Source organism: Zalophus californianus, chromosome 12 (assembly GCF_009762305.2).
Source record: "Zalophus californianus isolate mZalCal1 chromosome 12, mZalCal1.pri.v2, whole genome shotgun sequence".
NCBI classification, from domain to species: domain Eukaryota; kingdom Metazoa; phylum Chordata; class Mammalia; order Carnivora; family Otariidae; genus Zalophus; species Zalophus californianus.
The window spans coordinates 100815770-100835537 of record NC_045606.1 but is presented as its reverse complement, the minus strand read 5'-3'; the positions used below and the strand labels follow the sequence as shown (position 1 = coordinate 100835537).

General features: G+C 58.7%; 1 protein-coding gene across 7 annotated transcripts; it reads right to left on the bottom strand.

Annotated features, from left to right (window-relative positions):
- Positions 1-3642: 3642 nt before the first annotated feature.
- ABCB8 (ATP binding cassette subfamily B member 8) lies at positions 3643-19299 on the bottom strand. 7 transcript variants are annotated; one of them, XM_027574584.2, is made up of 18 exons: positions 19107-19299; positions 18396-18473; positions 14065-14775; positions 13654-13966; positions 13132-13287; positions 12960-13054; positions 12736-12841; positions 11818-11979; positions 11629-11714; positions 11415-11512; positions 10951-11056; positions 7840-7873; positions 7493-7629; positions 7242-7336; positions 6995-7128; positions 6059-6206; positions 4467-4717; positions 3643-3796 (listed from the first exon to the last, which is right to left on the bottom strand). In XM_027574584.2, exons 3-18 carry the CDS (start codon positions 14289-14291, stop codon positions 3671-3673), a joined length of 2274 nt encoding a protein of 757 aa, XP_027430385.2. In that variant the 5' UTR covers positions 14292-14775; positions 18396-18473; positions 19107-19299; the 3' UTR covers positions 3643-3670. The 7 variants fall into 7 exon arrangements, with proteins under 7 accessions (XP_027430385.2, XP_027430386.2, XP_027430382.2 ...); XM_027574585.2 differs by lacking the exons at positions 14065-14775; positions 18396-18473; positions 19107-19299 and adding exons at positions 14824-14927; positions 17933-18217 and having other exon boundaries at positions 11818-11841; XM_027574581.2 differs by lacking the exons at positions 14065-14775; positions 18396-18473; positions 19107-19299 and adding exons at positions 14824-14927; positions 17933-18214.
- Between the last annotated feature and the right edge of the window lie 469 nt (positions 19300-19768).

Below are 19768 nucleotides of genomic sequence, written 5' to 3'. Positions count from 1 at the left end.
AGTGAGGGGGCCGGGGGCCCGCAGAGCAGTCTGGGCGGGGGGCAGGGAAGGTCCCTGGGGCCCCAGGCTGAGCCATTAGTGCGGTGTGTTGGGGGGGGGCGGGCCGCGGCTCTGGGGAGCCCAGAGGCGCCAGCAGGAAACCACCGCAATCCTGGGTAAGGCTCGAAGGGAGCCTGAAGAGAAGTTGGGGCTGGGGCGCCTTAATGGCCCTTTGGGCTCCCAGCTGCAGCCCTTGCCGCTGGGTTGAGGGTCGGTTGCTGACCCTCGGCCCAGTCCCTCCCTCCTTTTGTCTCTCCTCCCTTCCCACTAACCTCACTCGGGATCATCTGTTCCTTCACAAAGAGAGCAGTTGGCTGTTGACCAAGCTGGAAAGCGGTGGGAAGTTTGGCATTGGCAGACTCCTGGCCATCCAGCAGGCCACGCTGGATGGCCGGGGCTCTGCACGACCCCTGCCCGGGGGTCGTCTGTCTCCAGTGACCCTCTTCCCACCTCCCCATGCTGAATGAGGCCCTCCTGTCTGAGAGGCTGGCCCCTGCCAAGGTGGTGGTGGGCTCACCTGCCCCCCTCCCAGGGAACACAGGTGCCCTGTAACTTCACATACCAGGCAGTATCTAGGACCTGAAAAACTTACCCATTTTTTAAATGGCTGTATTCGATTCCACTGTGTGGATGTACCAACGTTCATCCAATCACATCCCTGTGATGAACACGGGGGGTTTCCAGTCTTCCAGTGCAAACAATGGTGCTCTCAGTACCATTGCACGGATGTAAATTCCCAGAAATAGAGCCACTGGGTCAAGAGGCAACTATATGCGTCATTTGGTAGATACCACAAAATTCCCCTGTGGGAGTTTTGCACTCCTGTCAGTAACACGGCAGGCAGTGTACCTGTTTGGCAGTGGGTGCTTTTCATTCTTTCTTTCCTTCTTTTAAGTAGGCTCCACGCCCAATGTGGGACTTGAACTCACAACCCTGAGATCAAGAGTTACACGCTCTACCTGCCGAGCCAGCCAGGTGCCCCTGCCGGTGGTGGTGGGGCTTTCCTAAAGGAAGAGATACAGTGTCCCTGACCCAGCCGGGGTGCCCTGGGCCTAGCGTGGCAGTGCTGGCCTCGAGAGGGCAGAGTGGGGCATTCGATCGAAGACACTGCAGATGATACAGAGGGGATGTTGGGCCGGGCGAGGGGAGGACTCCCGGCAGCTGGAGCAGACGCCTCCAGAAAGTAGAGTGGCAGCCTGCGAGGTCAGCACCAACTGGCCTGCAGTGGCCCGAGGGGGTCCTGCTGACCCAAGGCCTGGGGACGGGGGGGCAGCAGCAGGAGGGGCCAGGGGGCTGAGGGGTGCGGGGGTCAACCCAGACACCCCACGTGGGGGGTGGCTGGGGCCTGGGCCTCGTCATTGTCCAGCCCTGCATTTGGTCGAATGCTCACCTGCCTCCGTGTATCTGGGAGTGGGGAGATGCTGCACTGTCGGCCTGACAGAATGCGGGTTTATCTCCGTTAATTTATTTATTGAAGCTTATTTTTACTCCATCTCTTTCCACAAAGCCTGTGAGGTTGCTAGGTTCACGTTGGTGGGCTCTTGGCCGTGAGTGGAAGAAACACAGTTCGCCAGCTGACCACGATCACACCGTGCTGCGATCACCCGTCCACCCGTCTGTCCTCCCCAGACTGCAGCTCCACGGGGGCAGGGACACCCTCCTCCCTGTCGCAGCCCAGGCGTCGTAGCACGCAATAGATGCTTAATGAACACGTTATCTTGGAAGGAGAAAGTACATACGTTTATTGTACAGATGTGGCTTCTGAGGCCGTAGCATTGAGTTTGAAGTGCTTTACCACAGATTGTTCCATTTCTTATTTTTTAAAAGATTAGGGAAAGAGAGGTCCCGTGCGCGCGCACGCACGAGTGGGAGGTGCAGAAGGAGCAGGAGAGACTCTCAAGCCGACTCCGCACTGAGTGTGGAGTCTGACGTGGGGCTCGATCCCAGGACCCCAAGATCAGGACCTGAGCTGAAACCCGGAGTCAGACACTCAATCAACTGCGCCCCCAGGCGCGCCCCGCTCTCAGGACGAAGTACTGCAGGCTTGTGGCCCGTGGTGAATAGTGGCAGGAGGCAAGGTTGAGGCTGAGGCTGCACGACGAGCGTGAGGCCGGCCGCACAGCCTTCCAGCCTCCCAGCCCCGGGCTCCCACAGATCGCACTACTTCCCTAGCGGGGCGGGGTGTGTGTGTGTGTGGCAGGATTGGGAGAGGCCCCCTGAAGAGGTCAGCAGAGACCCGGAATTTTCTCTGGGCAGCTGGGGCTGGAGCTGGCGGAGCAGGAGCTCGCCTCGGCTGCCTCTCCCTTGAAGGAGCGGTGAGACAGGCCGTTGCGGACTTGGCTAGGGAGCTGAGGCTGGCGCCGGGCTGCATTACTCGGGAGGTGTTCGGTGGCAAAACCCCCCCGAGCCCGCGCTCCACTTCTTGGCCTGTGGCTGCCCTGGCATGTGACCTCTGCTCGGTAAGGAAGCAGGATATCACACCAGGGTGGCGGCGGCCCTGGGACATTTCAGGTGCTTTGTCCCCAAAGTAGCATCTCGTCCTAAACCACACCCGGAAGAGGCTGGAGGGACTCAGCGCCAGCTCCGCACACCTGAGCCACTGCTGACTGCTTGTCCTACGCATCGCGGCCGCCCCGGAAACAGGGCCTTGCCCTTGGATAAATCCACAGTATAAAGCCAGCTGATTTTGTATTTTGTCAGCCTGGGGGCTAAGTTTTAACTTCTCCCTTGCAATTTGGTAACTGTTAGCACCGTATGACCCGTGCAGCTGGAGTTTGGGGTATGTGTCGGCTTTTCCTTCGTCTCCTTCAGAGCGGGGGGGGGGGGGGGTGCTGCCCACAATCTCATGGGTGACAGAGTCCAGGTGCATGGGACCGGGGCAGCGGTACGACAGCCTGGTAAGCCGGAAGCTCCTTGTAGAATAGACCATGGCATGCCCCGCCCCTCCTACCCCTTTCCCAAGGGCCAGGGGCAAGTGTCCCAAGCCACCTGTTCTGCTGGATGGAGGCGTAGGGGATGGGGATGAAATCTAGAAGAAGGACCGTCCTTAACGGAAGGAAGGGAAGCTGTTCTCGGGATGGGGACTGTGGGTTCGAGGGGCTGGTCCAAAAGGTGGGCTCCTTCTCCCACGGCTCAGAGAGACAGTGGGGACAGAGGAGTGGGGAGGCAGGGTCCAGGAAGGTGAGCTCCTGGCATGGGTGTGGGCCAAGCTAGTGTGAACTCCCATTCCCACTCCCTGTGCCTGACTGGAGCTGGGCCCGCACAGCTTTAGGCTATCAGGTAGAGGGGAGACTTGGCAGGGTTCCTGAGGGGGGTCGGGAGGGTCTGGGCAGAGGGAGGAAACAGAGCAGGGGCCTGGGGACTCTGACTCCTCCTCTATGCAGTCCAGTGATTCCTGGCTCTTGCAGGAGGGAGGCAGCCTGGCGGAAGGAGGGGTGCGTGGATGGGAGCAGTCCCAACCTCCCCCACTGCAGCGCTAGGCCCAGGGCTCATTGTGAGCAGGTGGGGGCAGCAGCAGCCTGCACCCCGGCACACTGGCCATCCTGGGTGCTTGGTCCCCGGGTGCTCCCGGAGCTGAGCCTCGGCCCTGGGCACCAAAGCTCAGCAGTGACCAGACCTCAGACAGCTGCTCTCAGGACCTGGGGTGGCGGTTCCTGGGGCCTCTGGGCACCTCGGGAGCTGGGGCATCCAGGGCCTGTCTCCGGATTAGCTCTGCATACAGGCCGCCCTTCTTCAGAAGCTCTTCATGGGTCCCCACCTGGAGAGAGGAAGGAGGTGCAGGTGATCACACCAACCCAGTCCAGAGCCCTAGGTGGGCTGCCTTCTTATCAGCCGTTGGGCTCACTGTCTCCTAAGCTAACGTCCCTTCTGGGGACTCTACGAACCCGAACACAGCTTGTTACAGATAGCCACTGGCACGTCTGTATTTGTTAGCGCCACCTGTCAGCTTGGCCGGATTTTGGAAGAGCATCTGAATCCTTCTATCTCCCTTAGAGTCCAGACTCCAGCTTTTACGTGAATGGGAGCCAGGCCCCATGCAGCCCCCCACCCCCCCGGCCTTGCTGCAGACCCAACCTCTGGAGAGCTGCTCCTGGCCGGCCCCCGATCAGGGTCCCTGGTACTGCCTCCTCTGTACCTTGGCCCCTAGGCCCTTCTGTTCAGCACTTTACACTTCCCTGAGTCCTTTCCCTTTGGTCCTGGGAGCCATGACGTAGCTCGACTATCCCCATGGGACAGAGGAAGAAACAGGCTCTGAAAGACTAGGGCAGGAGCTCCTGAATCCACACAGAGTGCTGCTTCCAGAATATGGCCCCAGGCCCCCAGGACCAGGCCAGAACCTCCCATGGCTCAGCTGAGCCATGCTCTCCACTCTGTCCATGGCTGAAGCTGTCCCAACCCACCGAGCCGCTGCCCGGCCCCCAGCTGACCTCACAGACTTGGCCATGGGCCATGACAACGATGTGGTGGGCCCCACGCACGGTGCTGAGCCGGTGGGCGATGACAAGCACCGTGCGGCCGGCGCTGGCGCGGTCCAGGGCCTCCTGCACCACCCGCTCGGACTCCGAGTCTAGTGCGCTGGTCGCCTCATCCAGGATCAGCACCGCGGGCTGCTTGATGAGGGCGCGGGCGATGGCGAGGCGCTGCTTCTGGCCGCCAGACAGGGTTGCGCCCCGCTCACCTGGGGGGGAACACGACAGGGCAGGGGCTAAAGCGATCTTCATGAAGGGGGGGCCAGGGCCGTCTGAAACTTCCCATCTGGACCCTCAGGCGCGCCCCCCGGCAACTGGCACCGTGCACATTTGTCCTGCCTCTGATTCCTCAGCATCCTGATCCCATAGCCCTGTGCAAATGCACGAACGCTCTCCCACCAGACAGCAGGAGCTGCGCACGCGTGGGACTCGGTGCACCCCAGAGTCGCCGTGTGCCCCTCCCATACCACGGCAGGGTCTCCGAGCCGGGCCGGGGCCCGCCCTGCCCTGGCCCGCTGGGTCTCCGCTGCCAGGGGGATGTCCAGGACCCGCATGTGGGCCCTGGAGTGGGGTGACGGCCTGCCACGGCACATTTTGGGAAGACCACCCTTGGGGTCCACCATGTCCACAAAAAACAGCAGAGGCGGCAGCCTGGGAGCTAAAGAGAGCACCATGATGACAGCAGTCAGAGACCGGTGGGGGCAGATGGGCCGCAGTTCGGCCTGGGCGTGTGCTGGGGTCAGAGGTATAAGGAAGGTGCCGCTCTAGAGAGGTGTGGGGACAGCTCCTCTCCTCAGGGTAGCGTGGAGTCTGAGCAGTGAGCAGAATCGGCTGGATCCGCAACAGAACGTGAACAATGGCTAAAGACGGGGTGGGGGGTGCCGCTTGGCAGGGCTGAAGCTCAGCTAGACTGAGGCCTAAGTTTCAAGAAGAGCTGAAAACCTTAGCTGTGCCTACACCTTGACACGTACTAGAACATTCTGTAACAGAGCCAAGACTCTGGATGAAAAACCTGGCCCCGAAGGTTGAAAAAAAGACCCCTGAGATGAATGCACACAGCTGTCCGCTGTGATGTGAATATTCTAGTGTGAGGCTGTGATATTTCAATGTTCCAGAACCACCTAAGCCCTTTCCTGGCTAAGTCAGAAGGGAGACCCAATTCAGCCACCTCAAGCCCCATGGGTAACCGGACAGACACATTTTCAAATTAAGGAATAAAAGGCAGGAATGACACGGGAGCCAGAAGCACAAGGAATTTCGAGGCAATAATACCGTGCTTCTGGCTGGGTCTTAGGATGTGGGGGCCCCTGGCAAGCTCTGAACGGTTCCCAACACCACGGATTCCTTGTGTCCCTGGCCGGGTCTGGTACGTGTACTCCCTGTGGCGTCCCCGTCTCTGCAGCCTGTGTGTGGCGGGACCACAGAAGCGGGTCCACCCACCTAGGCCACGGGTCCAGTCTTCCCTGATGCCAGGTCTCTGTTCCTGCCCCCCCGGATGCTCACGCCGTGGGCCCTGCAGACCCAAGCAGGACGCCGTCCCCGGGCCTCACCGACGAGGGTGTTGTAACCCTCTGGAAAGCTGGTGATGAACTCGTGGGCGCTGGCTTCCCGGGCAGCAGCATAAACTTCTTCATCTGTGGCTCCCAGCTTCCCAAAGCGGATGTTCTCCATGATTGTTGTTCCAAACAGGACTGGCTCCTGCAGGTGGGGGCTCCACATGGAACATTCTGACTTTGACCCAAACCCCACAGGCGTACGTTGGGAAAGGTGATTTCAGCTACACCAGAACTGCCCTCTTGGAGAGCAAGTAGGGGCAGTTCACAGTTACGAGTCAAGTAAGAACAGAGATCTAACAAAGTGGGGAGAGGCCGAGCTCCCTGCAAGGCACAGGGTCCCTCAGGAGTGGGTTGGGAAGGTGGCTGGGAGAGCAAGGCCAGCTGGCCTGGCCAAGCCCCTCCTCTCTGGAGAGAGAGGGAGAGAGGGGGTCTGTACTCTGGGCTTTCTCCTGCAGCGGTTGGAGGTGAGGGTGCCCTCTTTATCCACTCAGAGGGGGGAAGGCAGACACTCGCTTGGCAGCACCACCTCAAACAGAGGGAAAGGGGCAGGGCTGAGGGCTTCAGGGTGGGGCCGTGGGGCCTTGCTTAGTAGGGGGGGCAGGGGTCTCTAGACCTTTTGGACACTACAGGTTTGTCAGAGAACCCAGAGATCCTCAAACAGCCTCCCACCCCACCTGCTTGGATGGCTTTAGTCGAGGAGCAGATTTCCTACCCTGGAGACAAGGACAGAGCTGCGGTGGGCTGGCATGGGGAAGCCTCAGGTCCCCTGACCACTGGGGGACCAGTGAAGAAGGCCAGAGCCCTCCCGCCCCCGCCCCGCCAAAGAGAACAGGGGGTGACGGGGGTGGGAAGGAAGGGGCAGGGTCTGGGAGGTTACAGACACACGACCTAGGTGAGCCTGCGCAGAGAGGTAAGCCTCCCCTCCCCAACCTGGCTGATGAAGCCGATGACCTGGCCCCGGAGCCAGGAGGGATCAAGGGTACGCAGGTCCCGTCCATCCAGTGTCACTACGCCCGCCGTGGGGTCGTAGAAGCGCTCGAGCAGGGAAGCCACGGTGGTCTTTCCTGGGGAATTGGGGTCGGGGAGATGGGGTGGTTAGGGACATCATGCCAGGAAAGGGGGACCCCTGGTGAGGTCCCATAAGTCATAGGGTGGGAGGGTGGTGGGTTCCTCTCACCTCCGCCGGACTGGCCCACGAGGGCCACGATCTTGCCAGGGGGCAGGGTGAGGGTGAAGTCCCGCAGCACCGGGAAGCCGGGGCGGCAGGGGTAACTGGGAGGAGCCAAGAGAGACCCTCAGTCAGACCAGGTTCCCCGCCCCTCCTCCAGTCTCCACTGGACCCTGAGGGGGACTTGATTACGGGGAGACATTGACCCGCAGGTCCTCAGCCCAAAGGGAACGACCCTGCCCCCGCCCGCCAATGCTGACCTGAAGGAGACATTGTGGAATGTGATGGCCCCACGCAGATGCTCTCGGGGGACGCAGCAGCCCCCAGACAGTGGGATGCACGGGCTCAGAGTCATGTACTCAAAGACCCGGGCCCCCGCGCTGAGCCCCCGCACCACCTGGGGAGGGGGTTGAAGTCTGCGGTGAGGGAGGGCTGGGGTCCGAGGGAAGGAAGTCTTCCTGGACTCCCAAACGCAGTCAGGGGAGGGGCTTGGGGTGTCCCCTCCACCCGACACCTGTTCCCCCAGCACACAGGTGATGCTGCTGACACGACTCCAGCCCAGATCCCATGTCCACACCCTGGGGCCCGCCCCCCGACTGCCACTCACCTGGCCAAACAGGACAGAGAGGTTGGCCATGGACCTGCGGGGAGGAGAGAAAGGTTGAAAAAGAGCCCGAGAGAAGACCGGCGCCAGAGGGGAGGGTTATGGGTCTCAGCTGCACTCTGGAGGCGGCGGGAGACATGCTGGCTGAGGCTCGGAAACAAGCAGCCTGAAGGTGAAGCCTGACAACGCTCCTGCCGTCTGCGACGGCGGCAGCCCTGGGCTCCGGCAACGCTAGGTAGTTCGCTGGCAAGTCGCTTCTCCTGGGAGCCACGTCATCTCGTTCTCCTCAGCCAGATGAAGCTGACAACTGTCAGGGGCCGCAGGAGGGGGCTCCAGGGAGACAGCTGCAGCAAGCAGGCACAGAGCTGTGGGGCTGGACTCCGTGCTGCCGCAGCATGAAGGCTGGCTCCCGGAACAGGAGGGAGGGTGCCCACGCCGTAGGCCGAGGCCAGCTCTGGCGCGAGGGACTCCTGGGGGAGCAAGGGCTAATGAAGGTGGAAACACGGATGTGAATCCCTTCACAGGAAGAAAACCGAAGCCACTGGACCATGTGTGGGGTGGGGGTGGGGGAGCGGGAACGCTGGGGGGGCCCCAAGACAAAAACTCCAGAGACACCTTAGTGTGGGGGCCGGCCCCGCGTAATTAGGCACGGCGCGCGCGTGCTCTGTCCAGAGGTTGCCTCCTCTGCCCTGCGGGGCTGTGGCTGCTGGAAGGTGAGTCATGCTTCTCAGTCACCAGCCCCTGACTGGGCTGGCCAGGCCGCGACAGGGCGTGCATCTGTGAGTGTGCTTGCAGGTCCTTCCCGAACAGGAAAGACTGACTCTCTTGAAGAGGAAAGTCACTTCTTCCAAGCACCAGGGGTGAGGAGGGGGAGGAGCCTGCAAGGAAGTGGTTCTGGCGGGCGCAGCGAGCTAGCGGCATTGGCCACCGTGAGTGCAGAGGCATCGAGCAAGGAAGAGCCAGGACAACGAGCTCCCCGTGGCCAAGAAGGGAGAACATCCTCCACCAGAGATCTGGAAGCCATTAGGGCCTGGCAGCGGTGCCCAGCAGCAACCAAAAACCAGATGCCCATGACTCGGTGGTGTGTGAGATGCCCTTACTCTCAGAGAGGGCTCAGAAGGCAGGCCTTGGCTCTCCTAAGAGGCCTGGCGGGGAGGCGGCCCACTCCCAGTAGGGCCCAGGCCTGGATGCAGACCAGGCGGCCTGACCCTGACTGGGGTCCATCTGGATGCCTCCCCATCTCCTCCAGAGACCCGGTGCCACAAAAAGAACACCTAGAATGGGGTCTACAGGTTGAGGCTCCCTCTCCCCCCTCCCTTCCCCTGCGGGACCCCAGGAGGAAATACACCAGCCTCCTTAATAAACTAGACCTAATTCCTCTAAAGTGGGTGGTGAAGAATGTCCATATGGTGATAGGCAACTGAAGGACGGGCCTAAGGCCTGTGGCTGTGGGAGCAGCTCCCTCTAGGCAGCCCGAGAGAGAGGTAGTAGAGACGGACTCCCTAGGCTTTCCCGTTTGTAATAAAGCTCTGCTAACTGGCGAGGCAGCGCAGTGGGGAGGAAAGGAAAGGGTCTGAACTCAGGCCACAGGGGCACGTGGGGTCCCAGGGGAAGGCGGGGCCTGAAGGAGGAGGGCCAGGTTTGGGAGGTGTAGGGAAAGGGAGACTTTCCCACCACTGCCCCTGGAGGGCCCACACCGTGGAAGGCCATGTGGTGACTGTATGAACAGAACCAGTGGGGTTCATCAGGGTCTTCGGGACAAGAGCAAGAGGCCAGGGCTCCGTCTGGGGTTGGTGCCAAGTCCCATCTCTACAACAGTCAAGAGCTTCCTAGTCCCCAGGCTGGAGGAAGGATGAGGCCGCCTAGGGTCTGAACTTCAGAGAAGGTCTGAACGGGCTCATGTTAGGAAGCCCCGGACAAAAATGGGGCCGAGGGTGGGGGAGTCTTGGGATGGGCTCCACTCTACCTGGGACAATGAGGAGACTGATGGTGAGGGAGGCTGTCGAACACGTCGTGGTGAGACACGGAGCACAGCCCGGCCACGCGTGCCATGAGAATCAGACGCCATTGGGGAAGGGGCACAGAGGGGTGTCTGGGGTGATACTGTACTTTCTTGACGTGGTTGACAGTAACGCCGGGCCCTACTCTTCAGTGATTTATTTATATATTTTTTTTTTCCTGCAGGGACTTATTATAGCATGTTCGCTCTTCGATTATTTATCCTAACATCTATTTGTGCTTTATGTACTTTTATACACAGCGTGTTGGGGAGACAAAGGGATGAGAAATGGCAGCAGGAACTGCTCATGGTTAGCTCAGAAGAGAAAGGGACGGGGAGGCCTTGGGGGTGTTGAACAAAGGGAACCGAGAGCTCTGGGCAGACAGGCCCAGCGGAGCAGGCCGACCTCAGAGCCACGAACGCACTGAGCTCCAGGGTGGGCAGGGCAGGAGAGGGGGCGAGCTTCTTATCCCTGGGAAGGTCAGGCAGAGGACAGCAGGGGAGCTCTTAAGGAGCGAGTCAAAGGTGGTCTATCCACACATGGACTCCTACTCAGCCTTAACAAGGCAGACAGTCCTGCTGCGGGCTGGGCCACGGATGCACCTGGGAGATACTGCGCTCAGTGAACTAGGCCCGTCACAGAAGGACAGGCGCTGTGTGGTCGCACTTACGGGAGGGACCCAGAGCGGGCTGAGCACAGAGCCAGAGGGTGTCAGGGGCCCTAGTGGTTAATGGGCCCGGCGCTTCAGGTCTGCAGCATGAAAGGAGTGCTGGCGACCGAGAGCGGCGTGACGTGCGCAGAACGCGACTAACGTCTGCGCTGAAAACTGGTCAAGATGGTACATTTTCCGTTACGTGTATTTTACCACAATTACCCATTTTTTAAGAAAAGCTGTCACGGGCACTTCTGAGCCGTTTAGGCAGCCAAAGAGGACAGCCGCATTCCCGAGCTTCCGGTCAGGGCAGGAGGCTGCAGGGAGCCCTCCCCTCGGTGCGTGCTTCCCTGAGGAAACTGGGCGGCCAGGGGCTGGGCAGCAGTCCCCAGAGCAGGCTGCCACCTCCCCGTCCCATGACCCAGCAGGGCTCCTCCAGGACGGGAACAGCCTCGCACTCACCTCTGCACCGTCTGGGAGGCCACCAGGAAGGACATGAGGTCTCCCCCTGTCAGCTGCTGTCCAGCCACGAGGGAGCCCCCAATAAACAGGGTGCCCAAGACCATGCCTGCACAGGGGAAAGGGCCAGGTGGTTAGCAAGAAGTGACTAGGAGCTGAGGACAGAGCCCAACCCAGGTGTTGGACTCCAGTTCCAGTCCCTGCTGTGCCTCCGACTGACTGAAACGTCACCAAGTCACTTCAGTGGTGTCTGCCTTTGTTTCTTCATTTGGCAACGAGGCGTGAGGCGGGGCGGGGGGGGGGCCCGCTCGGGCAGATGGCACTGGGCAGACATCTGAAGGACATCAAGCACACGGGGAGCTGTTCCTTGCCTGCCTTGCTGGGACCATCCTTCGCTACTCCACGCTCATCCCCAGCCCTTACTGGGTGCTCCCACGCCCCGGGGCGGGGGAGACTTGCTCACTCACAGTTGAAGGCGATGTTGGAGAGCCCTTGGAACAAGGCGATGCCTCGGCCCAGCTCCTCCGCCTTGCAGCGGGACTCCTCCAGCTCCGCTCCGTAGCGTCTGGGGAGAGAGGCCAGGCCCGGCCGTCAGGAGGCAGCCAGGGCAGGGTGGCAGGGCTGGTGGGGTGCGTTCGGGGAGTCCTCCCTGCTTCAAGTCCTTCCCCGTCTGGGACTCACTCCTCTTCTCGGTGCTCCATGGCGAAGGCCCGCACAGTCCGAATGTTGCCCAGGGCCTCATCCGCTACGCCCGTTGCCCTGGCAACCTACAAGGAGTGCCGGAAGTAGAGAGCGAGGTCGGAGCTGGGGACGGAGGGCAGGGCGGCAAGGCGTGGGGCAGGTGAGGAGCACGGGCAGCAACACCAGTACCTGCTCCTGACACTGGCGAGACAACTGTCGGAGAGCTGAGCCCATCAGGGTGCCGACTCCCACGAGGGGGGGTGTGGCCAGCAGCAGCAGCAGCGTGAGGCGGGGGCACAGCACGGACAGGGACCCCAGGCAGCCGGCCACCTGGGTGCAGCTCCGCAGGCCCTGCGGCCGGAGGCAGGTTGGCAACAGCATCCTGCCGGGGCCCCTCGCCAGGGCTCTGCTGCCCACGGCGTTACCCGCGCAAGGCCAAGGCCCTAGGCCTGAGCTCCGGGAGGCCAAATGGCAGGCCACCACGTCATAAAACGGAACCCTTTCTCTCCTAGCAGGCCCGAGAGGGCTGGGGGTGGCTGCCTAAGGACCACGGCACCCTTCCCCCCACAAATCCCAGGTGGCTTTGGTTTTTGCTCAAGGAACCGAACAAAAAGAATTGAGTCGGAACGTCATCCAGGGACTGCTATGGGCCAGTGGTCCGGCACGACCCAGCAGCCACGGTGACAGTGTGGGTGGAGGAGGGTGGGACATTCGCAATACAGTCAAAAGCTTTCACCCCTCCTCTGTAACACCTGCCGGCATGCCAGGCATTCCGGGGCCACGGCAGGCCAGGGCGACTTTGCTCTTGGCAAGCTGGTCCAGGAAAGGCTCTTGTCCGAGTCCTTGGGAAGGTTTTTCCGGGGAGGTAGAATTTCAGAACAGGAGAAACAGCCTGTCCTGACCTTGGACAATGCCACGGCACCGCCCTTCCGTGAACTTCCCCATTCCCTCACCCACACCCTCACCAGATGGCAGGCTCTTCACTCGGTGTGAGCCTAGGCTCAGGGCCCAGCAGCAAGGCGGGACGGGGCGCGCCTGGTGTGTCTACACTAGACGGTGTGCGTGTGTGCGTGTGCGTGTACACACAGGGGGACCTGGGGAACTGACCTGGGAGATGACGAGTTTGAAAGATGATTTAAACTCCTGCACATCAGTTGTCAACCGGCTCACCAGCTGCCCTGTCTTTTTAGCATCAAAGAAAGCAATATCTTGCCTGATGGCAGGTCAAGGGCACAGGAGGTCAGGGAAAAGAGGGAGACATGAGTTCAGGATGAGCCGCCCCACCTCCGCGCCACCAGTCACCCCCACCCACACCCTGTAGCCAGCAGTACTGGAGCAGGTTGCTGAAGAGGGCCCTCCTCATGTCCACGGCCATGCGCTCGCCAATGCGGGACAGCAGCACCAGGTACCCGAAGGTCAACAGCCCCTGGGAGAGAGGCCGGGGCACTCAGGGGCGCCTGAGCGGCTCCTCTGGGTGCCCCCAGGCCCTCCCTCCTGCCGTACCTGAACGCCATAGAGGATGAGCAGGTAGGTGCTGAGATGCCGGGACTCAGTCAGGAAGCTCCCCACATGATCCCTCGTGTACTTGGCCACGATCTCCACCAGCTGGCCCAGAAGCAGGGGGATCTGCACATTCACCAGGGCCGCACCCAGCGCCAGCTTGGGGGGGGTGGGGGCAGACCTTTAGAAGGGACCATCTTCTTTCCCATCCGTGGCCCTGACCCCGGCCCTCCCTCCCCTGCAGCGGTTCCTGCTTTGGCTACTTCTGTGTTTCTTTGAGACAGTTGAGTTAAAACCCAGGCTGCCAGCCCCAGGGGACCCCTGTACCCTGCACACCCAGCTGCTCTGTGCAGGATATCCTGGTAACCCTTGGCTTCCAGTCCCCCGAAGCCAGCCAGCCCTTGCACTTCCTGAGGCCTATTCTGAGACTTGGTGAGGCAGACAAGTCGTCCCCATGCAGCTTGCAAACCCTTGACTGGCTCCTCTCCTGTCCCTGAGGTGGGGGAAAGGAGAGGGGCATCTCACCACGATGGCTGCCCCCAGGACCAGCAGGTGGGGGCGCAGAAACTGCCAGAAGAGCTTCCAGTTAAAGCGGGACTCCCCAACATGAGGTCTGGAGCAGGCAGGAGGGGCCTCTTCCGCCTCACACAGTGCCACAAGGCCGAGGCGGGGGCACTTACTCCACACCACAGGGCCCAGAAGGATGCCCCCAACCCAGCGCCAGGCAGAGGGTCTTTGCCTGGGGGCTGGAGGCGCTTGAAGGAGGTGGGCCCGGAGCTGGGACCTCAGCTGGGCCACAGCCCTGAGGAGGGAGGAGCCGTGGCGGCCGTGAGAGGACCTGTGGGGAGAGAACAGCATCGATGGCTCGAGGCCCTGACTGTCCCTCAAAGGAACAATACAGCAGCCCAGCTCCGGGCTGAGCCCTCCGGACAGCACCTCTTCCATAGGGTCCTGTGCTGCCTTTCCGAGGGCTGTTCTTTGGCAACCTCAGTTTCTGAGAGGAACACAAACAGGCCAAGGAGCGGCAGGAGAAGACAGCAGCCGGTAATCAGGCTGGAGAGGTGTTCTCCCTGTGACGTCACACAGCGGGGCCTTCTCGGCCTCCACGGGCCCCTCTGGTCAGTGACTGTCTCCAACCCATGCTCCTTCTGATCGCAGGACATCACTTTGGATGGCAGCTCGTCTACAGGCGCTCCTTTTCCAGATGAGGACGCAGAAGTCCCGAGGGAATCCGGCTCGGAGAGGCGAGAGAGGGCGAGCACCTCCCCTGAACCCGGCTCCGTGCTTGCTTGCAGTGGCCGGCCTGGCAGGTGCGGCCCCCACCTCCCCAATCCATGGCCTGCTGCATTTGATCCTCCGTTCCCTGGGAGGGAGATGCCCTTACTCTCACTTGATAAAAGAAAATGTCATGGGGGCTGAGAGAGCTGGAATACTTTGTCCCCCAGCAGCAGAACGGGGACAAGAGGAGACCCCCGATTCCAGAATCCAGGCTTGTTCTACTCTGCCATGTGTGCGGTGCCCAAGGCTGTGTGTGACAGGGCCTGGACCGGCCCCAAGTCTTCGGCCCGCCGGTCAGTGCTCCTTGCACCCCTCACCCTGGCTCCTCCCAGGCCTTGAGGGCTTATATGACAACATACTCCCTATCAGCTGAAGGAGAAAAAAAGAAATAAAAGTCCAAATAATAGATCTTGTCACCTCAGATAGGCCAAAATCACCTTCTGTGTTCTGCAGTTTCCATATGGATCCACGGCAATGTCGGGTTCAGTGCCTACTGGATGCCAGTGCTCTGCCGCAGGGCACTGGGAACGGAGGCAAACGGGACAGACCCAGTAAGTACCCTCACAGAAGTTAGGTTTTAGTGGGGAGGACAAGCAGCTAATGACAAAGCTTGCTGAGTGTGGAAAGGGCACGGCAGGGCCCCCAGGGAGCACAGAGCGGGCGCTCCTCCTCCTGTCTGAGGGAGCTGGGAAGGGCCTTCCTGATGAGACCGAGGGTGACTGGGAAGGAGCTGGCCAAGTGAAGGGTGTGTGTGTGCCTGTAGGTGTGTGTGTGTAGACGGGGTAGGGGAGAGCTCTAGGCAGCAGGAAGCGTGTCTGGAACAGCTGCAGGTAGGAAAGAATGGAAAATGTCAGGAGCAGAGGAGCTGAAGCCTGGCATACAAGGGAAAGGAGGCATGAGGTAGTGTGAGTGGGGCAGGCATCACAATCCTCACAGAACACCTGGACTTTAGAGGGCAACGGGGACCATGGTAGGGAGTGGTTTAGCCTGGGGTATGACATAATCAAATTTACATCTTAAAGATCAGAGCAGGGACGCCTGGGTGGCTCAGTTGGTTAAGTGGTTAAGCGTCTGCCTTTGGCTCAGGTCATGATCCCAGGGTCCTGGGATCAAGTCCACATCGGACTCCCTGCTCAGCAGAAAGCCTGCTTCTGCCTCTCTCTCTGCTGCTCTGTCAAATAAATTAATAAAATCTTAAAAAAAAAAAAAAGATCATAGCAGAGAGAAGAAGGCTGGAGAGGGACAAGATTGGCTACAGGGAGCTTGTTAGAAGCAGAAGTTACCTGACCAGGAGTACATGGCGGGATGCTCAAAGATTCAAATGAGGTTGGGCGCCTGGGTGGCACAGTCAAGCGGCTGACTCTTGGTTTTGACTCAGGTCATGATCTCAAGGTCCTGGGATCAAGCCCCGTGCGTTGGGCCCTGTGCGTTGGGCCCTGCGAGTTGGGCTCCACGCTTGGTGGGGAGTCTGCTTGAGGATTCTCTCTCCTTCTCCCTCTGCCCCTCTCCCCACTCGCGGGTGTGCTCTTTCAAATAAATAAATCTTAAAAAAGAAAAATACTCCCTTTGAAAAAAAAAAAGATTCAAATGACGTTATTCATGGGGAGGGACTTTTAAAAAAACGAATAGAATGAGGTTTTCCCTTTACTCTGACAGTCTTTCGTATTTTCAGATGCTCCTAGCCGCATCTCCACCTAATCCTTCCCTAATTTCAGGGAGGCTTGGGTGGCTTCTTACCACCTCTATGTTATGCTTTCTTCCATCCCATTCCACCTGCCTGGTTTTTATGTCTTGTTTTCCACTGTGTACTTTAGGTCTATCTTAAGTTTTAGACAGAGAAGCTCACCCTGCTTCCAATTTCCCCATTACACTTTATATTCCTTGAGGCAGGAAGCTCTATCTTATTCACATTGCATCCCCAGCACTTAGCAAAACTCTTGTACATAACAGATGTTCAGCAAATGCTTATGTTTGTTGAGTGCATGCCCTCTTTAGAAATGCAGAAGAGAAAAATTTGACCCGACCTGCTACTGCACTGTTTGCAGTTTCAGACTTACTGAGGCCAACAATAAGAGAGATGTTGTGCATTGCCACCCAGTATCATAAACATGTCACACAAATTTGGAATGTTTCACAAAACAATACTTTCCCTAATTTGTTACACATGTATTCTATTATATTCACTTTTTTTTGGAACTTGAACTCACGACCCTGAGATCAAGAGTCACAGGCTCTACAGACGCCCATTATATTCACTTCTATTTTTTTATTAAAGATACTATTAATTTATTTGAGAGAGAAAGTGTGAGCGAAAGCCCGAGACGGGGGAGGGTCAGAGGGAGAAGCAGACTCCCCACTGAACCGGAAGGCCCATGGGGGACTTGATCCGGGGACTCCAGGATCATGACCTGAGCCGAAGGCAGACGCTTAACCCACTGAGCCACCCAGGCGCCCCTTATATGCACTTCTAAATTATCCTGACCCACCAAATTCATTTTATGATCTCTTGCTGTGACTTGCACGTTTGAAAGACACTGCACTTGTGAACACACAAATACCTGGATCTTATTTGACGTCTTTCCCTGGGTTTCTCTCTGGTTTAAACGATATTAACACCCTTACTCTTTGGACTGTTTTCAAACTTTTTAACAATTCACCATGGCTACTTTCCAGCTTCTCTCATCTTCTCCAAACTAAGACTCTAAGCAGGGCTTGGTCACTGCCAAGAACTGGAGGATTACTTCCCAGCAACGGTACTTCTAGCTGCAGCTTGGCCCAGCTCTTGCCCTCTTTCAATCAGATGGGCTATCCAAATGGCACAAGTTCACATCGACCCACCACTGCCAGTCGGCTGCCTGGCTGGCCTGCAGGTTATTCACTCCAGGATGAGAAAGGAATCAGTCCTTTCTCATAAAGCATTTACACTGGAGTCGCAGTTTCAGGGTCCACGTTCGTTTCCTACCTGCATCTCTCTCTCTTTGAACCATGCGTAGAGTGAACACACAAAAACACACATGTACGCGTTTCTAGATTGACTTTACCTCTGCTGAAAGTATCCAGATCTAGGAAGCATTTATGTTCAGCTCATACTGCATCTCAGGAGCAACACCAATACTAAATGTCTCTAGACACTAATAATTTCTGTCCAGATTGCCAGACCAATTCCAAGAACGAGGACAGGAAGCGGGGGCAGGAACGGCGGCGACCCCAAGGCTCAACACCTGTGCGGCATGGCGCCCTCTGGTGGGAAGTACGGACCCAGCGTGGTCACCGACCCAGAGTGTGCCCTCCGTCCAGCCCACATACAGACACAGACCGACCGAGTCTCCTGCTGGCACCTGGGTCTTCACTATAAAAAACTGAGGCCAAGCCCTGAGGAGTAACATTCCACCCCTCCCCCCCGCCCCGGGCCGGCCTACAACTTCCAGCAGGCCTCGCGCGAGCCCGAGACTCCAACTCCCGGCGGGCCCCACGCACGGCCAGCCGGCCAACGGCCCGCGCTCCCAGTAGGTTTGTCACTTTTTACCTGACGGCCGAGAATGTCTGGAAGCAGAGGGGTGGTAGCAGCCTGCCTGGGACAGGGCCACCCCGAATCCCGACCCGAAATAAGTGCACCAACATGATGGAACGTGACTACAGGAGCAGCCGGCAACGAGAGCTTCACCCTCATCCCATTGAGAGCTCCATGTTGGTTCCGGCCCCCATCCCGACAACCCCCTCGCGCCTCGGCGACGATTGGCGGAAAGACGCATCAATCTCGTCTAAGGCTGTGATTGGAGAAAGCCTTTTCGGTCCTCCTCCTTCCGGAACTGTGATTGGAGACAGCCGCCTGCCCGCCCGCCCCCCCACCCCCAGGCCTGGGCGGGGCCGAGCAGGTGGGGCATTGCCTTCCGTCCACTGCCGGGGGCATCTCTGGGGTGACGTTACGAGGGTGTGCCTCGTGCGTCCGTCCACCGCGGGGTATCCATAGTAACGTGCCAGCCGCTGACCTCGGGGCTGTTCTCCTGTGGGTGCTGCCGGCGGACTCCAGATGTCCCGGCGTCTCCAAGGAGTGTAGAGTGCTGGTCCTAGGGGAGGAAGGGACAAAAATGACCTGGGGAATTTTTTCAAAACGTCTGCACGTTCCTTGTCACCCGCCCCTTTCTCCCAGAGAGGTCAGAGTTCCAGGGACGGCAGGCACGTGTATTTGGGAACTTACTACCCTGGTGATTCTGATACACTCCCCCTGCTTAACGATTGAGAACCACTAGCATGGAGGTTCTGTATAGCTTATCCAGGCACGACCCCAGATCCTTCTTCCCCATAGATGCGTTCCTCACCACAGTCAAGGTGACTTGCCTAAGACTCCCACTGCACAGCTCTTGCCCCTCTATTACTTCCGTGTAATTATTTGCATAGCTACCTCCCCCATGGGCTGTGACTTCTGTCTGGGTAGTGGCTCTGTCTCATTCAACCATACCCCTTTCCCCTCCAAGTGCCTGGCAGAGAAAAGTGCCCTTTTTATAATAAATTCGCTTGAATTGGGGGTGGTGGTAGGGAGGCTGTCAATTGATGGACCTGGTGTGGAACTGGGTAGGAAAATGTGCCCGATTAGCTTGAAGGTGGGCTGGGAGTACGGGAGGGGTCCTAATGTGAGTGGATGGTGGAATATTGGGGTGAGTGAGGTTGAGAAGTGATCAGGCAAACCCTACATAACCCACCTTGGCAGATGTCTCAGAAAGACGGGAACTTCCTAGCTCCTCTGCAATGTGGGATTCCATCTTGGGCACTAGGATGTCACCTCTAGAGGTAGTGAATCTCGTTTCGTAGCTCCGCCTCCTGCTGCTCAGGGATAAAATGATGTAATAATCCTTGTCCCTGGAAGGCAGCACAGAAGGAGGAAAACAGGCATATCTGGACTCCCATTTTGTGGGCAATTCTATGATTGCCTCCACATTCCTCCAATGAACACTCTGGGCCCACTTTGTTCCTCTCTCTATTTCATGGATACTGTCCCCTTCAACAGTCCTCAGGCCTAAGCCCTGGAGGCCCTGACACCTGGTTGGCTGAGTCAGCACCTCAGGAATGGGGTTCAGTAGGAAACCTGGTGATTCAGGGCCTCAGGAATGGCGTCGGACATGCCACCAAACAGCTGCCTCCTCCTCCTCATTGAAGTGGCAGCAAGGAACTCAACTCAGCCGGCTCCTCTCTGGGTATTCAAATTACCCTTCCAAATTCCGGTCCCCCAGCTGCCTTCTGCTGGCTCAGCTCTGATGGTTCTCAGGGGGCCCCTAAAACTGGATCAGGACTGGGGGAGAGGGTTTTTTTGCGTCTATGGGGATAAAGGAAAAAAAAACCAAACATAATAGAACTTCCAAGGGGC